This window comes from Haliotis asinina, chromosome 15, assembly GCF_037392515.1.
Source record: "Haliotis asinina isolate JCU_RB_2024 chromosome 15, JCU_Hal_asi_v2, whole genome shotgun sequence".
Taxonomy (NCBI): Eukaryota; Metazoa; Mollusca; class Gastropoda; order Lepetellida; family Haliotidae; genus Haliotis; species Haliotis asinina.
Genome location: NC_090294.1, coordinates 50,393,578 through 50,411,595, shown reverse-complemented (window position 1 = coordinate 50,411,595; position 18,018 = coordinate 50,393,578). Strand labels below are relative to the sequence as shown.

At 38.3% G+C, this 18,018-nt stretch overlaps 1 protein-coding gene across 2 annotated transcripts; it reads left to right on the top strand.

The window, feature by feature from the left end:
* Window positions 1–6: 6 nt before the first annotated feature.
* On the top strand, window positions 7–17,733 carry LOC137266444 (E3 ubiquitin-protein ligase KCMF1-like). 2 transcript variants are annotated; one of them, XM_067801942.1, is made up of 9 exons: window positions 10–208; window positions 2,848–3,015; window positions 8,179–8,318; window positions 8,902–9,003; window positions 9,352–9,511; window positions 10,096–10,195; window positions 12,144–12,179; window positions 12,799–12,939; window positions 14,121–17,733. In XM_067801942.1, the coding sequence occupies exons 1-9, from the start codon at window positions 193–195 to the stop codon at window positions 14,734–14,736; spliced, it is 1,479 nt and encodes a 492-aa protein (XP_067658043.1). In that variant the 5' UTR covers window positions 10–192; the 3' UTR covers window positions 14,737–17,733. The 2 variants fall into 2 exon arrangements, with proteins under 2 accessions (XP_067658044.1, XP_067658043.1); XM_067801943.1 differs by lacking the exon at window positions 12,144–12,179 and having other exon boundaries at window positions 7–208.
* The last annotated feature ends 285 nt before the right edge of the window (window positions 17,734–18,018 follow it).

The window sequence follows — 18,018 nt, the reverse complement described above, 5'->3', positions numbered from 1 at the left end:
TTTGGCGTTATTTACCGTGACGTCATCATGGCCTCCGCTAGCTGAAAGTGGATTGGAATTCAGACATGAAAATCCTTTGAATTTGTGTAGATCGTTGAGTTTTCTTCCTTTGTCCATTTGATATAGCTAGTTTATTTAGTATTGGTTATCTAGGATCAATTCTTCTCCTTCCCACGTGTCTCTGTGGTTAGAATGTCCCGTCATGAAGGTGGGTATTTTTGATACAGACTTGACCAAAATGGCTTCGTTCTATTTCTGCTCTATGTTGTGCGCATTTGGCATTGATTCAGTCATCAAAGTTAATTCGTACTTTTTCAACCCTTCAGATGATGCATTGTATATTTTGGTACATTTTATTGTACATTTGCTCAATTGTCCATCCACTGCTTTCCCGGAAGTTGAACCCATGTCTGACACATGATTATTTTAGGAAGTAAAGAAATTCATTGGAAATCCCCATGAACCGGAGAATCTGTTTGTTCAGCGAATAACACAGAATATGTTTAAGTTACTGTGAATATCATAACATCGAGAGATATGTTTTTAGAAAAGAGAGCAACGTTTTGGTCATGAGTAATCCTAAAAGGCATAATTTGTAATAAATATGTTTCATGGTGTTTGTTTGAATTTCCATCTGATGCAACTTTCTCAAAGCAGTCCATGAGTCTTGATTACTGGTTACAACCAAGTATGAAATTGATTCATTTTATCGTGTGTATATTATTTAAATAATGCATTTGTCACAATGCTGATGTATGCAATTCAAATGTCATATCATGGTGAAAGGGCACAGATCTAGACGTACTGGTCAGAGTGTATCCTTTTTATTTTGTGTTCATATGAGCTAAAGTTTGAAGCTGAATTTAGTAAAGAATATCAGTACTTTCTATTCCTAAAATATGACTGAAATGCTGATACATCTTTGTTGTTCTCTGCTCAAGATGGAATTAATAACATTTGACAACTCCAAACTAATACACTTACAAGCACAGAAAGTAGGTTGTTTAGCGGGTGATATTCAAAATGATCAGTGACAGATGTATTTAGTGAAGTGTGTGTTAAAGAATGTCATTTTGTTTGTATTCACCAGCAGTTTCAGACTGATGCGAATGGCTATATCTTATCTGCTTCTTGTATGTACGAGATGGTTAATGATACTAGACTAAAATACAAGTGTTATGTATGCTGTCTCTAAACTTTTGTTACAGAAATAAAATCACTAGGTCTGTACTAATGAGATCCACAAGCAAATAAATATAGGATGTGAAAATCAGTTTATTAGAATGGTTAATAACGGTAGACTGTGATGTAACTGTAGATGTTACTGCCTACTATTACTTATTAGTTTTCTACCATTCTTTCAACTTTCAAAGTCAGAAATTTCTGTTAGTGTTACACGTTTGAGCTGATGTAAGGTAAATAGGTACAGTATCACACTGAAGCATGCTTACAATTCATAGCTGAAACTGTCTTTGAATTTTCTTATACATGCATGATAATATGAAGAAGTATTTTCGACTTGCTGCAATAGCTGTATCAATTTCAGGGTCTCCATTATTGACTGATGTATGATGCATGATATGTTCTGATCTAGATGACAGTTAAAGAGTAGTTTTTACATTCTTGTTTTGTTTTCACATTAACAGCTGAACATATCTCTCTTGTTACTTTTGTAAACAAGTTCATGGCACAGACTGATGTTATCCAGGGGATCAGCATTATACTATTATAGTGGTTAGTAGGTATTATCAGTTACAGGACATCTACTGGAGCGTGTAATCATGCCCCTAGGTCACAATAATAGGGGCATAATGATTACACAAGTGACTGGTCATTGACATACATTCAAACCGTGTGACAGTAATGTACTGCAGTGTTGTTACATTGATCATGTTGATAAACCTTGGTTCATGTAACATGTAAAGTGAAAACATTTGTAGCAATGGATATTTTGACTCCTTGAAATTTTAAAATGTTTGTCAATTAATGGGGAAATATGTTTGATGTGTGTTAGTCATCGTCAGTTATACATGTATGTTACTCCTAAATTATTAGTCATAGAACATGTTGAATGGTCTTGAATGTTGGAATGTCATTTTCTGTTACATACCATAAAAATCAAAGGCCAATATTTTATGAAATTCATTCATCACCTTAATATTTTGAAAAAATATTTGTAATGGCAGACAAATGATACAAAGTCGTGTTGGCATCATCCAGCTTATGGGCATGGATTATCGTCATGCTGTTACCCTGTGATATTTCTGCAGGAGTCTTCTATTTTACATGTTGGCAGCATGTTGCTGGAATAATGCTGATGGCTGAGTAATAGGTATTGCAGCTTACTTTTCCCAACTCACTTTTCTTGCTCCCTCAGTTGATGAATATGATTACCTGAACGGATTAACTGGAACCAGTGTGAAATAAATGCTTTGGTGATGCAGTATTAGATTGCTGAAAAACAATGACCCACAGCACTGATATCTGTAGAGTGTTTGCAGTGTCACTTGCACCTGATTGTACTGGTTACATTTGTATTTAAGTGAATCATTTTTATGACACATAGTGATAGGTTTCAACTGTATTACTACAAATACCATGGAAACAGTGAGTGATTTCGTAATCATGCACCTTAATCTTTCTGATTAGTAATTTAGCATAGAATTTGCTTATTCATGAGCGTCAATCATTTGACTGGCGTGCTATTCTGAGCATCATCATGCTCGAAACTGCACCCAGAATGAAGAACAATGGTGAATATGCTCATGACTGAATCAAGTTACTGTTTGAGGATGTCTCAGGTTCTGACAATGGGCTAAAGCATGTTTTGATTTGAATTATTTTCAGGTGTCAGCTGTGACTCTTGCTTAAAAGGAAATTTTCGGGGCAAGAGATACAAGTGTTTGATCTGCTATGACTATGACCTGTGTTCAACATGCTACGAGGCGGGGGCCACTACAACAAGACACACCACTGAACACCCAATGCAGTGTATCTTGACGCGGACAGACTTCGGTAAAAACCTCAATTTATTTCCGTCTCAGACTACCCCTGCTTATAAGATGGTATGCATATTGTATTATTTTCATATATAATGAAGGTAAATATTGAGATTTAACAAATATTCAGAATAATAGTTAAAGGTTTTAGGTACAGAACAGTTCAGTGATGTGAAGTGATAACTACAATCCAAAGCTTGTGTGGAGACACTGTCCGAATTTTCCGATACAATGATGATTAGACTTTAATGTAAATATTTCAATGCTTAAGCATTTCTTATTCCATCAAGCAGTGGTGTGTTCTCTTCAGATTTGAAGACTTCATTGATAGTGTGCATGACCACTTTACTTACTCCCTTCCACAAAACAACATCCACCCAATTTAGCTTTAGTTCATCAGGTGTCAGTGTTGGGACTAAAAGTAAAACTGTTGCTATTGTGTCCTAAAATTCTGTTTGTCTGTCATTAATATTTCAGCAGTTAATCAAATGACTAGCTTGAACACTAACAGCTAAAGTATTTTGATCAATTTGTAGACACAGACATGCATAACTTGATTCACATTGTCATTTTCTGGATGGTCACTATTGTCTTTGTCAGTGTACATTTTTATAGCTCCTTGCAACACTAAAGGATTTTGTTACTCTTACTCAGTAATCATTCAGTATGACAGATAATTACATCCAACTGTTACACTTTCAGTCACAATCTGTAATCTACATTGACATTCATATTTTACTGGACAATAATTGAGAATGCTTTATTCCTTCAATACAGTGATCTACAAAACCGGAGTTATTAAAACATGTTGTTTTCACTTAAATCCTACCAAACGTCAAATATAAACAACCCAGTAACAGGTAAAATCTCAAGCAAATGTTAAATGGGAAAGACAATAAAACAAAAACTCAATGGATTTATTCAACTTTTGCTCCAGATTGTTGCACAATTTTCAGATAACATTCAGTCTCAATTAAGATGGTATTCACATAACCTTTATTTAAAGGTCACATGCAACCAAAAAATCAAACATAATTAAAACACATTTATAACTTATTCATGACATATAATATACATTGCTGCTTTTAAAAAAACAAATAAACACAATTGTAAGCGTACAATCGCGGTTCAAAAGTGCAATATTTTGTACTTGGGCTTACTTCCCCCGAAACGAAGCCCTCGGGAGACCGAACCCAGTCATAGCGGGTGGCTATGCATTCAAGTGTAACGACGGCTTCCGATTGGCTGGTTCATTTGCTGATATGCTGAGGGTTCATTGTGTGTACAGAAAAATGTATAGTAAGTAAATGAAAGTATAGCCAGTCACAAGAAAGTAAGATTCTTTATGGATAACAACTTCTTTTAGTGTACTTGATGCGTCGTTTCAGTATGGATTCATATACTGTCAAACAAAATCATATGCACGAAAAGAAGTCGTTATCCACGAAGAATGTATATAGAGATGTTGGGTTTGGAAAATACATGTTCTCTGAATTTGCGCTCGATCCAATACAAAATCATGTCAGTAGAGATGGTAAACTACTGCGTGGCTGGAATCTGTCATTCATCCAAGTACAAAGCAGGACTTGAAACTGACAAGAGTTTGCACCAGTTTCCGTCAGATCCAGCCATCCAAAAAAAATGAATGTAGTTTGTTTGCAACCCACAGACATAAAAAACATGTCATGTGTATCACACATGCCTAATTACATAATGTGGCAGACACGAGACTTATTTTCTTATTTTCTTATTGTGGTATAGTCTGATAGGTGTTAAGTTCAAAATGCACGTGGTCAATGATTGAAGCTGTGTATTGCATGTTGTCTTTAGCAGACAGGCAGACAGACGTATAGGTGTCAATAAACCAGACATTGAGCTTTCTGTGTGACTGAGACCGCTTACGAGACCTGTAAGAGACTGCTTACCACAATCAACAAGTTGTTTTACGTAACGAGTAGATTAATTACTTGTTTGTATACACAACCAAGATTAGACTACTGCTCATGACTTCAGACGCTGGGCATGCATACTGTTTCATGCTCCACGAACCTATTCACTGCGCATGCGTTATGGACGCAGCGCAGCACAGCAGTTGAAACCAGTTTCCCCCCCAGCGCTGGGGGGAATTTAGTGAAACGTTTGAACTCCGATTTCGCGGGCTTTTTTTTCATCGCCTTTTTTTCAACTTTATTGGTTGAATTGGCATTTTTTTATGATTTGTTTCGGTAAGTGCATACCGAAAGGTACCAGAATCTGCAAAGTTGTGTTTTACGTTGCATGTGACCTTTAAGGCAATAATGATGGAAGAGTTTTCCTGGTCATTCCGAATATCCTGCCATATATTTGCCATAAGATTTTTCATTTTAGAAATTTGCCTATGATTCAAACTCAGAACCATACTGATGGATGACAACAGTGTTTACATCTTCAGGCACTGATCATCATTTTCACATGGCAAACACATTCTCCATTCTCTTCCCTCAGAGTTTACTCAAGCCATGTCTCCCATCATAACATCTATTCTAATATGGCCTTTTCATGATATGAGTGTTCAACATTCGTGATTTGTTGTAATCACATTTAGCTGGGCAGTCAGTGCCATTGTTTCAAAGTGATCAATCGCAAAGCCTGGTTATTTCCATGTGCTTCAGAAAACTAAAACCTATTGCCCGTTATGATGCACAGACATTTTTTTTAAACAGAACTCAGTCATAGTATGGTACATCAATGATGTCTCCATCACCCTGGTTGACAATGGACAAGCTAGCCATGTTAAAATTTATATGTCTTTTGTGTCACATCAACGTAAGTCATCAGCAGAGGAGAGATATTTGTGATCCCATTTTCTATTGCTAGTTTCTAGTTTCACTTACACCACATACTGAATGTATCCTTCAAAAATTGACCAACTAACCCCATGACAACCGCTATATTAGATCCATGTCAATGTAACACATGTTCTGATTGGATAGAAAGAAGGAAGATAATTTCTATTATGATTTTTTTTGCCTTCAAGGGATTTTACGAAATTTGGATGTATTAGCTTAGAACACTGGTTATGTGGAAAGACATGACTGGCAGAGCTTTTGTGGAAGAAACAAAAATAAAACTTGGAACAATGTTCATTTTATATAAACAAATGTTATCCCATCAAAATATTTTGAAAGTTCAACAGTACTTTGCTATATTGCGAAGAGGAGTAATTGAAGAAAGGAACATGTTCCTTGTTATTGGAAATAATACATTTTTACAGCACACTGTTGCACACTTAACAGTTGCTATATTGTGTTTTGAGACAAGCTAGTCTAAAAAATACGATATAGGTCCCACTATAGGACTGCACAGTATGAGCGGTATACCACAATATGCATTTTAAAAAACTGTATTGCAATATTTTTCCATAGAACTAGTATGTTGGATAAACGGTTTGTAACAAGTTTTTCAATGTGTCTTATATATTAACATGGTCATTCATTCACCCCCTGATGTTTCTCTTGTTTAAAGGTCACATGCAACGTAAAACACAACTTTGCAGATTCTGGTACCTTTTGGTATGCAATTACCGAAACAAATCATAAAAAATGCCAATTCAATCTATAAAGTTGAAAAAAAGGCGATGAAAAAAAAGCCCACGAAATCGGAGTTCAAACGTTTCACTAAATTCCCCCCAGCGCTGGGGGGAAAACTGGTTTCAACAGCTGTGCTGCGCTGCGTCCATAACGCATGCGCAGTGAATAGATTCGCGGAGCTTGAAACAGTATGCATACTGAGGTCGTGAGCAATAGTCTAATCTTGGTTGTGTACACAAACAAGTAAATAATCTACTCGTTACGTAAAAAAAACATGTTGATTGTGGTGAGCAGTCTCTGTCACAGAGAAAGCTCAGTGTCTGGTTTATTCACACCTATATGTCTGCCTGCCTGTCTGCTAAAGACAACATGCAATACACAGCTTCAATCATTGACCACGTGCGATTTGAACTTAACACCTATCAGACTATACGACATAAAGAAAATAAGCTGATTTATGACTCGTGCACCCGAGTCCCGTGTCTGCCACATTATGTAATTAGACACGTGTGATACACATGACATGTTTTTTATGTCTGTGGGTTGCAAACAAACTACATCCATTTTTTTCGGATGACTGGATCTGACGGAAACTGGTGCAAACTCTTGTCAGTTTCAAGTCCTGCTTTGTACTTGGACGAATGACAGATTCCAGCCGCGCAGTAGTTTACTATCTCTACTGACATGATTTTTGTATTGGATCAAGCGCAAATTCAGAGAATATGTATTTTCCAAACCCAACATCTCTATATACATTCTTCATGGATAACAACTTCTTTTAGTGTATATGATTTTGTTTGACAACAGTATATGAATCCATACTGAAACGACGGATCAAGTACACTAAAAGAAGTTGTTATCCATAAAGAATTTTACTTTCTGGTGACTGGCTATACTTCTAAAATGCCCATCACACAGATCATCTTTCTGTACACACAATGAAACCTAGCATATCAGCAAATGAAACAGCCAATCGGAAGCCGTCGTTTCACTTGAGTGCATATCCACCCGCTATGACTGGGTTCGGTCTCCCGAGGGCTTCGTTTCGGGGGAAGTAAGCCCAAGTACAAAATATTGCACTTTTGAATCGCGATTGTACGCTTATAATTGTGTTTATTTGTTTTTTAAAAAGCAGCAGTGTATATTATATGTCATGAATATGTGATAAATGTGTTTTAATTATGTTTGATTTTTTGGTTGCATGTGACCTTTAACTTTTCAAAATGACATACTTTACACTCCACAAATTGTACAAATTAGAATGCCTACCTATTCAAACTATTTTAAGATATATATTTTCTATATATAGAAAAGAGGATCTGCTTTTGCTATCAGTGAAACCCAGTTTCAAACATGGTAGTTCCCATTACTATACTCACAATATGTATTGCAATACAGATACCGCTATCCTGATATGTTCCAAAACAGTTTATTTGCCATTACACTGCCTTTCCTGCTAATATCAGTGTTGACCTCTGGAAGAGAACTAACTGTATTTCTACTTACGTTTTATTATTTCATGTGAAATTGTAGATCAGTCAGTTTTAAATATCTTGTGACATGTGTTTGGTATGTCACCATGATAAACTAATGTTATGGGTTTGTTGTAGATCTATACTATGGAGGAGAGGCCCTCACCACTGAACAACCTCAGTCTTTCACATGCCCTTATTGCGGGAAAATGGGATTCCCAGAGGCCACACTACATGACCACGTTACTTCAGAACATGCTGATGCCTCCGTAGAAGTGGTAAGTTGTCTCATCTAGCCTGTCACATTGGTCACATCTAGGCTGTCATTGTTGGCTAGACCTTGGCTGTTACCATTGATCTGTTTTTGCCTATCACTGTGAGTCTCATCTAGCCTGTCACTGTTGATCATATCAAGACTGTCGTCGTTGGCCAGACCTTGGCTGTTACCATTGATCTGTTTTGCCTGTCACTGTAAGTCTCATCTAGCCTGTCACTGATGGTCACATCAAGGCTGTCACTGTTGGTGGCACATGACTGTTAGATCAAGACTGTCTCCTTTGGTCTGATCTGGCCTGTCACCTTGGGTCTATTCTAGCTTGTCACTGTTGGTAAGACCATGGTTGGATTATTGCATACACAGTCTTGATTTTTATTCTTTGGTTTGAACCCTGTTTGTTTTAAGTTCCATAAACTTTATTAAGTATTTTTAAAGGAATATGTCTACTAAATCAGCCATTCCTAATGATAGTGACTTATCAGTATTTGGTATAAGCTGTTTAAGATTCCCGTGTTGTGACAGGGGTCTCATTACTTCCCTGTTGTCGCATTGTTTGATGGGAATGATGTATTGATGTTGTGCAGGTGTGCCCGGTGTGTGCGGCCCTACCTGGCGGTGACCCCAATCATGTCACTGATGACTTCGCCTCCCATCTCACCCTGGAACACAGGACACCCAGAGATTTCATATCCTTTTAACAAACAGAACATGTGACCGTTACCAACAACAATATTAATTAAGCAGGAAACCTTATAATCTGAAACCCTTAAGAAAAGGCTTAATTTCAATAATTCTCTGACTATTCCTCAAGTTTTAAGCAGAAACACATGCATGCATACTCAGTCATACATGCACACATCCAAGTACACACACGCACACACTCTATCACTCGTGCACACACACGCCCACTCAAAGTCTTACTCATGCACACATGCACTCACTCGCACTTGCATCCAAGTCTACACTTAAACTCATTACAATTTGTAGATTATTTAAACAAAATCTTAATGTTGAACTTCCTTAACCATGTTTACGATGAACCTGCAGGCATGCGTCATGTGCGACGTATTCCTCATCCAGGTAGGGGAGTGAGTGGCTCGCGCACACGGCGAGCTAATATGCATTTTGCATCTACTGGGACGGCACTCACAGGGCTTTCACCAAGTGGTAGAGAAACTATGGATCCAATTGCAGGTAAATGTAACCAGTTGGAACAATATGCTTAACAATGTGTGAAAATGACTCCGTGTTCTGTCTTATTATGAAATAAACCCAGTGTTGCAGGTTTTTGATGTTTTCGTTGTGCTTTTATATGTATATTAACTGTACACGTCGAGGGACAGGCAGTGTTGCGGATTGGTCTTCAGTGAAAACATGCTTTATTTCAAACTTGTGCATCACTGACAGCGTACCTATGTAGAAAGAGTACATGTTTGACCTTGTGAACAATAAGATTCCTTCTTGTTTCATTAGTTACATTATCATTAAACTTCAGTCTGGAAGTGGGAGTAAGTGTTAATGTAACTGGCTCTTTTGACCCTTTCCATGAGGGTTCAAATGAGAGATTAGAATTTGAAATGTGAGAAGTTGGTTAAAGCTGTGGTAAAAACAGGAGAATGTTTCAGGTCTGGTCCTACAATGTGATTTTAGCACTAGTATGATTTTAAGTCTGACTATAGTTTTTATGGTAACAGGTTACATCACTTTGTGGGGACCTGTTCATGTGTTGGTGTGTTTCCAGTGTGACTGAGGCACTAACTGCTGAATTTGGTTTACAGAGCTGCTGTCTCAGCTCTCCAGTGTTCGAAGTCGTGCGGCAGCTGCACAGTCGGTGTCGTCCCAGTTGCAGCAGCTGGAGATGCAACTACAATCAACTAGGTGAGTGTCTCTCCCACGATCACACAACACTGCAAGCAAAGGACCAGCTGACAGATTGTAATGTTTCACTATTGTAGGGTTAGCAGTTTCCAAATGGTAAATTGAGTTATCAGGATATAAGCTCCTACTGATCTGCAAACAATATTATGTTGACGTGAAACTGAAAAATATTGTAAATATAAGCTCCTACTGATCTGCAAACAATATTATGTTGACGTGAAACTGAAAAATATTGTAAAATATATACATATTTTTTCTAAGAATCAAAGAATTTTACTGGAAACAACTTCAAACACTTTATGCTGCGTTGCGATACACAAGAGTCTTGACCATAACCAAACGACCTGGACATATTTTTGACATTTTCAACACAGTATATTTTTATATTCTTCAATTACTGGCAATTCACAAGAAGCTTCTTTTTATGTTTTCTTAAGACAATAAGCAATGGACCATTTGCAGGTAGATATGGACATAGACTAGTGATCACATCTTTGATAATCCAGTATATCAAAGCCCATTCTATTGTGATAAGTACTCGGAAATATGCGCCATCTAACATTTATTTGGAGGCAAGTTTGATTGACATAGGACAAGCAAACTGCTTATGCAGCTGAAACATGATGAATAAAGGAGATAAGTCGGGATCTAGATTTTTATGGCAAGCCAACTGTAAGTCTAGCACATCAAAGTTCAGCATGACAATGTTAGCCAATTATTGCAGCAGATTTCAGTGACCCTCTTTGGGATGGGACAACACACTTTCACTTTTTTTCTAAGATGATAGGGTCAGATAAAAAATTTTTTAGAAAGGTTATTTTCAGTACTTAACATCTGACAAGGATTTATCTCAGTCTCCTAACTGTCCAGTAGCTGTTCAAATGTCATTAATATTCCCATGGAGTAAATGGTTTTTTTTCTTTAGTTGATGCAAAAAGTACTATAATTTGATTGATTGATAATTTTAATATATTTTATGGCTAGGTATTGGATTGAAGCAAAATATCAAAATGTTCCTTTTCGGCATGAAAAGATAACTTGGCTTAATTCCAGTCATTGATTCCAGTAAATGCCAAAAAACCAGCTTTCATTTCGACTTCTTTGATTGACATCCTAGAAGTTGGGTAGATGAAGATTGAGGACTGTTGGATATAGCCTATACAGAACAAAGAAGTTGTGTATCCTTAAAAATAGTTCTCATCCTTCAGGTGTCAATTTACCATTGGTCAGTGAAATTACTGGTAACCTTTGTTTGCACTGTTGTGTGTCCATGACTCCAGTTACTTCCCACTCAGCCCCTCTTTCACCATGGGAAGGTTCATACTGACACTGTACCACACACAACTGTTTGATTATGACAGCATAAATTTCTTTACTTATTTCTTTGGTCCAGTGCACCCCAGCAGTTATAGCCTGTAGTGGTGACTTAGTATAGATTTCATCAACTGTTCTACATGATATATTTGCCAATCCATTTTATTCATGTCTTGATTTGCTTTATTGATTCAGTTAGTTTGGTTGAAGTTATTTGCTTGTTGAAATAGGCTTGTAGCAAATGTTTGGTTTGGGTAGAATGCAGATAATTTCCCTAGTTTATAGAACTTAAGTCTGAGTAATTAGTGATATTGTATGTTTCAAACTTCAAACTTCTGTTTCTCTTAATTCATTTCAACCATTCTTCTTTTCTTTGTCGCTTTTCTCATGACAGTTCCCATGTCTTTTTGTTGCACAATTTTTTTAGTAAAACTGCTTTGTTGTTTGTTACAGAAAGGTAGTTGGGTTTTTTTAATATTTTATTGACTCACTTTGTCTTCTAACCATCTAATATCTTCTGTTCCCGACTCGTGGTGTGGGAATGCCCAAGACTGTCAACACAGGCTAATTCTGTATATGTGAACATCAGGAATTACTCAGGAATTTCTGTAATGTTGAAAATTGATTTTTTCAGAAACAGTCAACAGATATCCTCGTGGTGTTACAACAGGTAAATAGTTCCATCACTGCTCATCCTCTTCTCCTTCTCCTTCTCCTTCCTCAGTTCACCATTAACATCTCTACGTTGTTTCCACAGGAGCCCTTGTGCCTGGAGCCGAGTCGGCCTGACATCTGTTACTGGTTTCTGGTGCATGAGTCACAGATTAGTCATTCTGTTACACTAACCAGTGTATCACAGAATTGGCAATTTGGTCATTGTAGGAAATTATCTATAGACATGCTTTTAACAAGAAAAGTATCAAGGGAGATAATAAGGGAAGGGAGATAATAAGACCTGTCCTGTAAGTTAGAAGATGATGAATAACATTGGTGGACATCTCCCAGGTGACACAATGTAGGATTAGTTGTCACTACCTCAAAGTCAAAAGGTTTCTTTCATAACCTTAATGAAAAAAGAAAATTAATGGGATCTTTGGGCTCAAATACTGAAGCATTGAACCCCAAAGACTCTGGGACCCTATTTTTGAACACTGGTTAGTGAATTGACTTCGACTGGACACATGACATGTCATGGACTTGAAGACACTAAAAGAGGGTGTGACTCATTATCCAGAAGCTCCTCTAACATGACTGTGAGTGAGATATTTAATATTGTGTCCTTGTTTCAGACAACAGCTGGAGAGGTTGCCGCGCCGACAGGCCGAGGCGGCCAAGGTGGCGTTGCCGTCTAATGCCCAGAACAGTAGTGCTGACCAAGGAGGCAGCAGTGGGGGGAGCAGCCAGTCCAATTCTCTCTATCTTCTTGTCAAGTGAGTTCAACGTCAACTCACAGACTGATTAAAATCTCAGTTTGAAAATGGGTTGAAATTTCAAGATTAATTAGTGCCTTAAACAGTTGTTTTAATTGATGACAGAACAGAATGAAAAAATGATTTCCCGATGTTATTGTTGAGTCTTGGAGGCAATGCATCAGCGCTCCCTCTTTCTGCAGTGCCTTTTGAGCAGCGTACTGAGAGACAACTGCATTGATGCCATTAATGTTACTACTGATAAGAATTCCCTTGATAATTTGCAACCAGTGTTTAGCATCTCAATCCAGTCTGAAGCTGCTGCAGCGTTAGAGTTTGAAAACCATTGGTTTATATGATATTGTCTTCTAGGAAAACAGATATGTGAAGAAGTTGATATGAAATGTCCTCAAATCTCATTTTAGATTAAGATGCCACTGTTTACAATATTTGGTACAAGACTTCCTCTTTTGGGTGTGAATAACAAAAAAATGTTGTCTCCTGAGTTAGTTTTGATTCAAAAGCAGACCTGCAGATTAGCTCGAAAACAAATAAACTGAAAATACTTGATGAAACATTGATAAAACTGTCAAAAGTATTGACACAGTTCACTGTTTGTTACAAGGGAAGAGTGCCGAGAAAGGGACAGCCAGTTGTATGAGAAGCATGTGCACAAGTGTGAACAAAGTGTTTGATTCATTAACCTGTGCTGTGCCATCTGCATTCTTTCTCGCACACCTGGCTGTCCTTTTCTCTGCACTTCTCCCACATAAGAAACAGTGTACTGTGTCAGTACTTTTATGATAGTTTGTAAAACAACTTTTTTATTTTTAGCACAAAAATTCTGCAAAAATCTCAGTTGGTATAGTTGGTATGATGTTTTGAATATGATACAGCGTTTCATTGAGTATTTTATGTTTTTTAGTTTTCAAGTTAAATCGCAATTCTTGGGTCCACTTTGGAGCCAAACGGACTATAGTAACATGTCTTGATACAGTTAAAGCAGCAAAAACCTTGACCTTCACATTGAAGCGTTGATGTTAGGTTCATGGGTCTGTCCTGTATAATTGTATTCTCTGTGGCATGTGTTTCATCTGTTTTTATCAATGTCTTCTCATGTCAACACAAGCGTTAGCAGTAATTGTATTTGCATGCATTGCTTGATTATCTCACATTATACATGCTATGCTTGCTTCCTACAGATGTAGTGACGAACTGTCTGAGTCGGAGCAGAAAGCCGAGATGGAGCGCAGTGACCGCAGTATGTTTGTGCAGGAGTTGTTGCTGTCAACGCTTACAGACCAGATACAGGTCCAAGGTGACAGTGATGACCCTTCCGCGCTTCTAGAAGCTCTCAAATCTCCCTCATCTGAAGAAGTACAGAGCGAGTCCAAGGCATGTGATGATAGGAAGCCCTCTGGCCCCGCACAGAGTAAACCTGTAATGCCCTGTGTGGCCCCTACAACTACAAAGTCTGCGGAAAGCCGGCAAACAAGTTCACCAGCCCCTTCCTCAAGCCAAAGGTCAAGTGGAAGTGGTTCTGGTGCTGCAGCCAGCAGCCGGCAACACGTTGGGGGGACATCCAACCAGGGTGGAGGAGGGGGGACCCGTCAAGTGTATAATTCCTTGTCTAATCCTACCGCTGTATCTCCTAGTGTTTCCAGTAGTAGTTCTGCCAGTGGTAGTTCCATGCTACAGATACCTGCCCGGGCCTCGGGGCACTCGCGGGATCCCAGGATAAACCCAGCAGCAGCTAAACGAAATCTGCTCAAACACATGCCTCCCCCTCGAGCCTCGGACACAGAACCTCCTCATTAGTAATTACCCTTCTTCTGGACTGTGACACTAATATATACAAAGAAACCAGATGGGAATAACAAGAGACCTATTCCAAAGTTGGATGACTACTATATTATTTATTGCTTTGATACAAGCAGAGTTGCTTGCTATTGTGCACTTTGGACACATACAATAGAGCAGTGTAATCGTTTGTCGTATTCAGAATTTGTGATGTGCCCTGGTCATGGCCAGGCTCATGGTGATGCCTTTAGTACATTCAAGTACCGTATCAAGTTCAGTACAAATTTGGGGTGTGCCGATTACTGTGAATTGGCACCATATTGCATATTTTCATCATTTTTTTTCAAGACTAAAGACCTGTGATATGTAATATCTTGATCTTTGAATATCCTACCAAAATAAAGTTGGATTCTAAAATAGATGTACTGTAGTGATTGTGACCTCCATTGTACAAACGTGTATCTCACAGAGGTTTGAAAATAACACATTGTTATTTGACTTAGTCGGTCTCATCACCTCACCCGTGTAAACTTGGTAGCCTCACTGAAAAGCCCTTACAGCATCTCTCTCAACAGCTGTTCGTCAGTCATGGTTTAACAGTCACCTCATACTGCACAATACGTAAGGACACACATTTACTGGAACAGTTTTTGTTTCAGAAAGCAAGTCTTCTGAATGTATGGTTATTATGCTTATTTTGACTGAAAGACCGGCAGACTGTGGTGGAGTTAATGTTTGATGTATTTGTACAGTCAATGAGATAAAGAAGATTCATTACGTTTTCTTGTTCGTTCCTCTCATCGTAGCACTGATTAGCTCAGGGAGTGTCCCCCTTTTAAGACACCTGTAGTATGAACACTGCTACCTGCTGTCTGCACCAGGATATTTCATATAAATGCACAATCATTATTTTGTCAGAGTGATCGTTCCCTTTTTCTCACCTGAATGAGGAATGTCTTGATGCAAGACTTCTCTTTTAACCATCTGCATACAGTTTGCGTAAGACGTACAGTAGATTTCCCATTTCTTCACTCAAGCAAGTCAGGATATTGCTGAGGAATAGTTGCATGTCCATCATCAACTACTTACATTGACTTCCTGATGTTGGGAAATATTTCTGCAGTGTTGAAAAAAAAGGTTAAGTGGAAAAAAACAATTCGTTTGTTGTTACTTCTTTATGATTATAAGGTTAACTGTCAGCTTGTGTCTTTCATGTCATCAGACAGTTGGGTTGATCAAGCTGAACCTGATGACATCATGTGTTGAAGTATTACTAATGGCCAAAACTGCTTACATGTATGTGATATTTGTTGGATTCTTCACAAAGCGTGTTGTACTGTGTGACAGTACTTCGTTCCACATTTGCTGTGTTTTGCTCACAAGTAGAAGTGACCTCTTATCCCTTTTTGATTTCATTCACTCCTCTATTTTGTTAACGGATATTTTCTTAAGTGGGAAGTTTTGTAATATTGGAGAAGAAACAACTCAATGACTTAAGTAGATCCTTGAGTTAATAGCATTTGTTGATGATGAACATCTGTTTGGTTTGTCAAGGTACTGACTAGTTGAGGTTTAGAGTGATTTTTGTAAGTGTATTGTTATGCTGAATATGGCATGGTTGTGCATATCATGTCAGCATTTATACATTTGTCATAGGTATCTGATGACTTAACGGGTGCTTCTAGCTTCTTATGCTGCGGAATAGGTCAGAATGCATATAATTAAACTGCTTGTACCATAGATGTTTGCTGAAATTGTATGACAGGTCATTGCAGATTACAAAGCAGGTAGTGTCCCAGAGTGATTGGTGGCTGATGCTGTTGTATCAACAGGATTGTATGTTTGGCTGTGTGAGTGAGGATGACTTTGTGGAGTGACTGATTGTGAGGCAGGTACGTATCCTGGGTGAGGCTGCGGTTACACTGTTCTGGTAGTCACAGGCTTGCTTAGGAAGTAGTATTGTGTCTATCTTGGGCATCAGTTCCCTTGGCAACAAGTTTTAGGATATCTCGTGCACAGAGCAGTCAAGATGTTTGGGTTGTTTTGCCAATTAACTGAGGTCTTCTGATTGGTGCAGTACACCTTAAATAAAAAGGTGTTCAGTTTAGGCAGTGCCCCATGAGAGAGAGAGCTGATACTATGTACAGTTACACACGTGGAGATCTGTTGCTCTGGTGATAGTCCAGGGGACATCAGGTTCTTAGCAGTGTCAAGGAACAGACAATGTAATGAGCTTAACATGTTAGGATAGCATCCTACCTCTGGCAGAAGTGGTGGTTAGGTATGTTATTGGAAGCAGGTCAAATATATCATTGTCTCTGCACTAAGGATGAACAGAGATTGCAGCTGTGTCAGCCATGGTCACAATTGCATGCGCAGGCAACAGTAAGTTGATGTGACGCTCTTTCTTAGCTAACAGCAACGTTCTGGTGGCTCTTTGCTTTAAGCAACGGTGAGATGTAGATACATGTTTCTAGCCATTGTGATGTTCAGGTGATGAGTCCTGAACCGGGAGAAGCAGGTTCCATTCCTGTGTAGGTGATATTTGTCCTTGTCAAGTCCATGGGTTTAATGTGATGCTGTAAGGTCTTGTTCAGAGCTAGGCTGATTGATGTGCCATGCTTCTAGCTGTCAGGGTGAAAGGGCTGGCCTCTGTGTTTCAATTAAGACAAGGATTGAAAGTGCTTTATTTCACAAATTATTGACTGTACAATATTCTGAAGTCTGTGAGAGGATGTGCTAGTGCACAGTGTAATTTCTACTGTTAAGTATTTATACTTATTATTTTTGTTGTAAATTTTCAGTGATATTTGTACATAGTGAAAGGCCAGCAGTGAGGCCTTCATGGAGTCGAGGGGAGGCAGTAACAGAAAAGTCCTGGCTTACTTGGCTCTTTGTAAATGTAACTGCAGACTTCAACATTATTGTTTGTACAAAGGTCTGTTCTAAACAGAATGAAAGGCTGCGTGTTTGTACCTATGTTCAGGATGGAATAAAATCATAAAGAGATATGAACCTGCTGCTTATGTTGTCTCTGAGTGCATGGTCCAGGTGTGCTGGGAGAGTAGGTAGCTTGTCACACTGAAGTAATATTTTGTATTGTTTCTCAGCATTTAAAAACAATAGGAAAGTTGAAGTCTTTGGAAATTTTGTGTTTACTCTGTTGTCTTCAGCCTAAATCGAAGGGTAGAAAGTGATTGGAAATGATTCTGGCAGACGATTCTTTCAACCTACAGATTTAATTAGATGAAGTGAAGCACTATTGATCATGAAAAAGCCCTAAATGAAACTGGTGGTTGT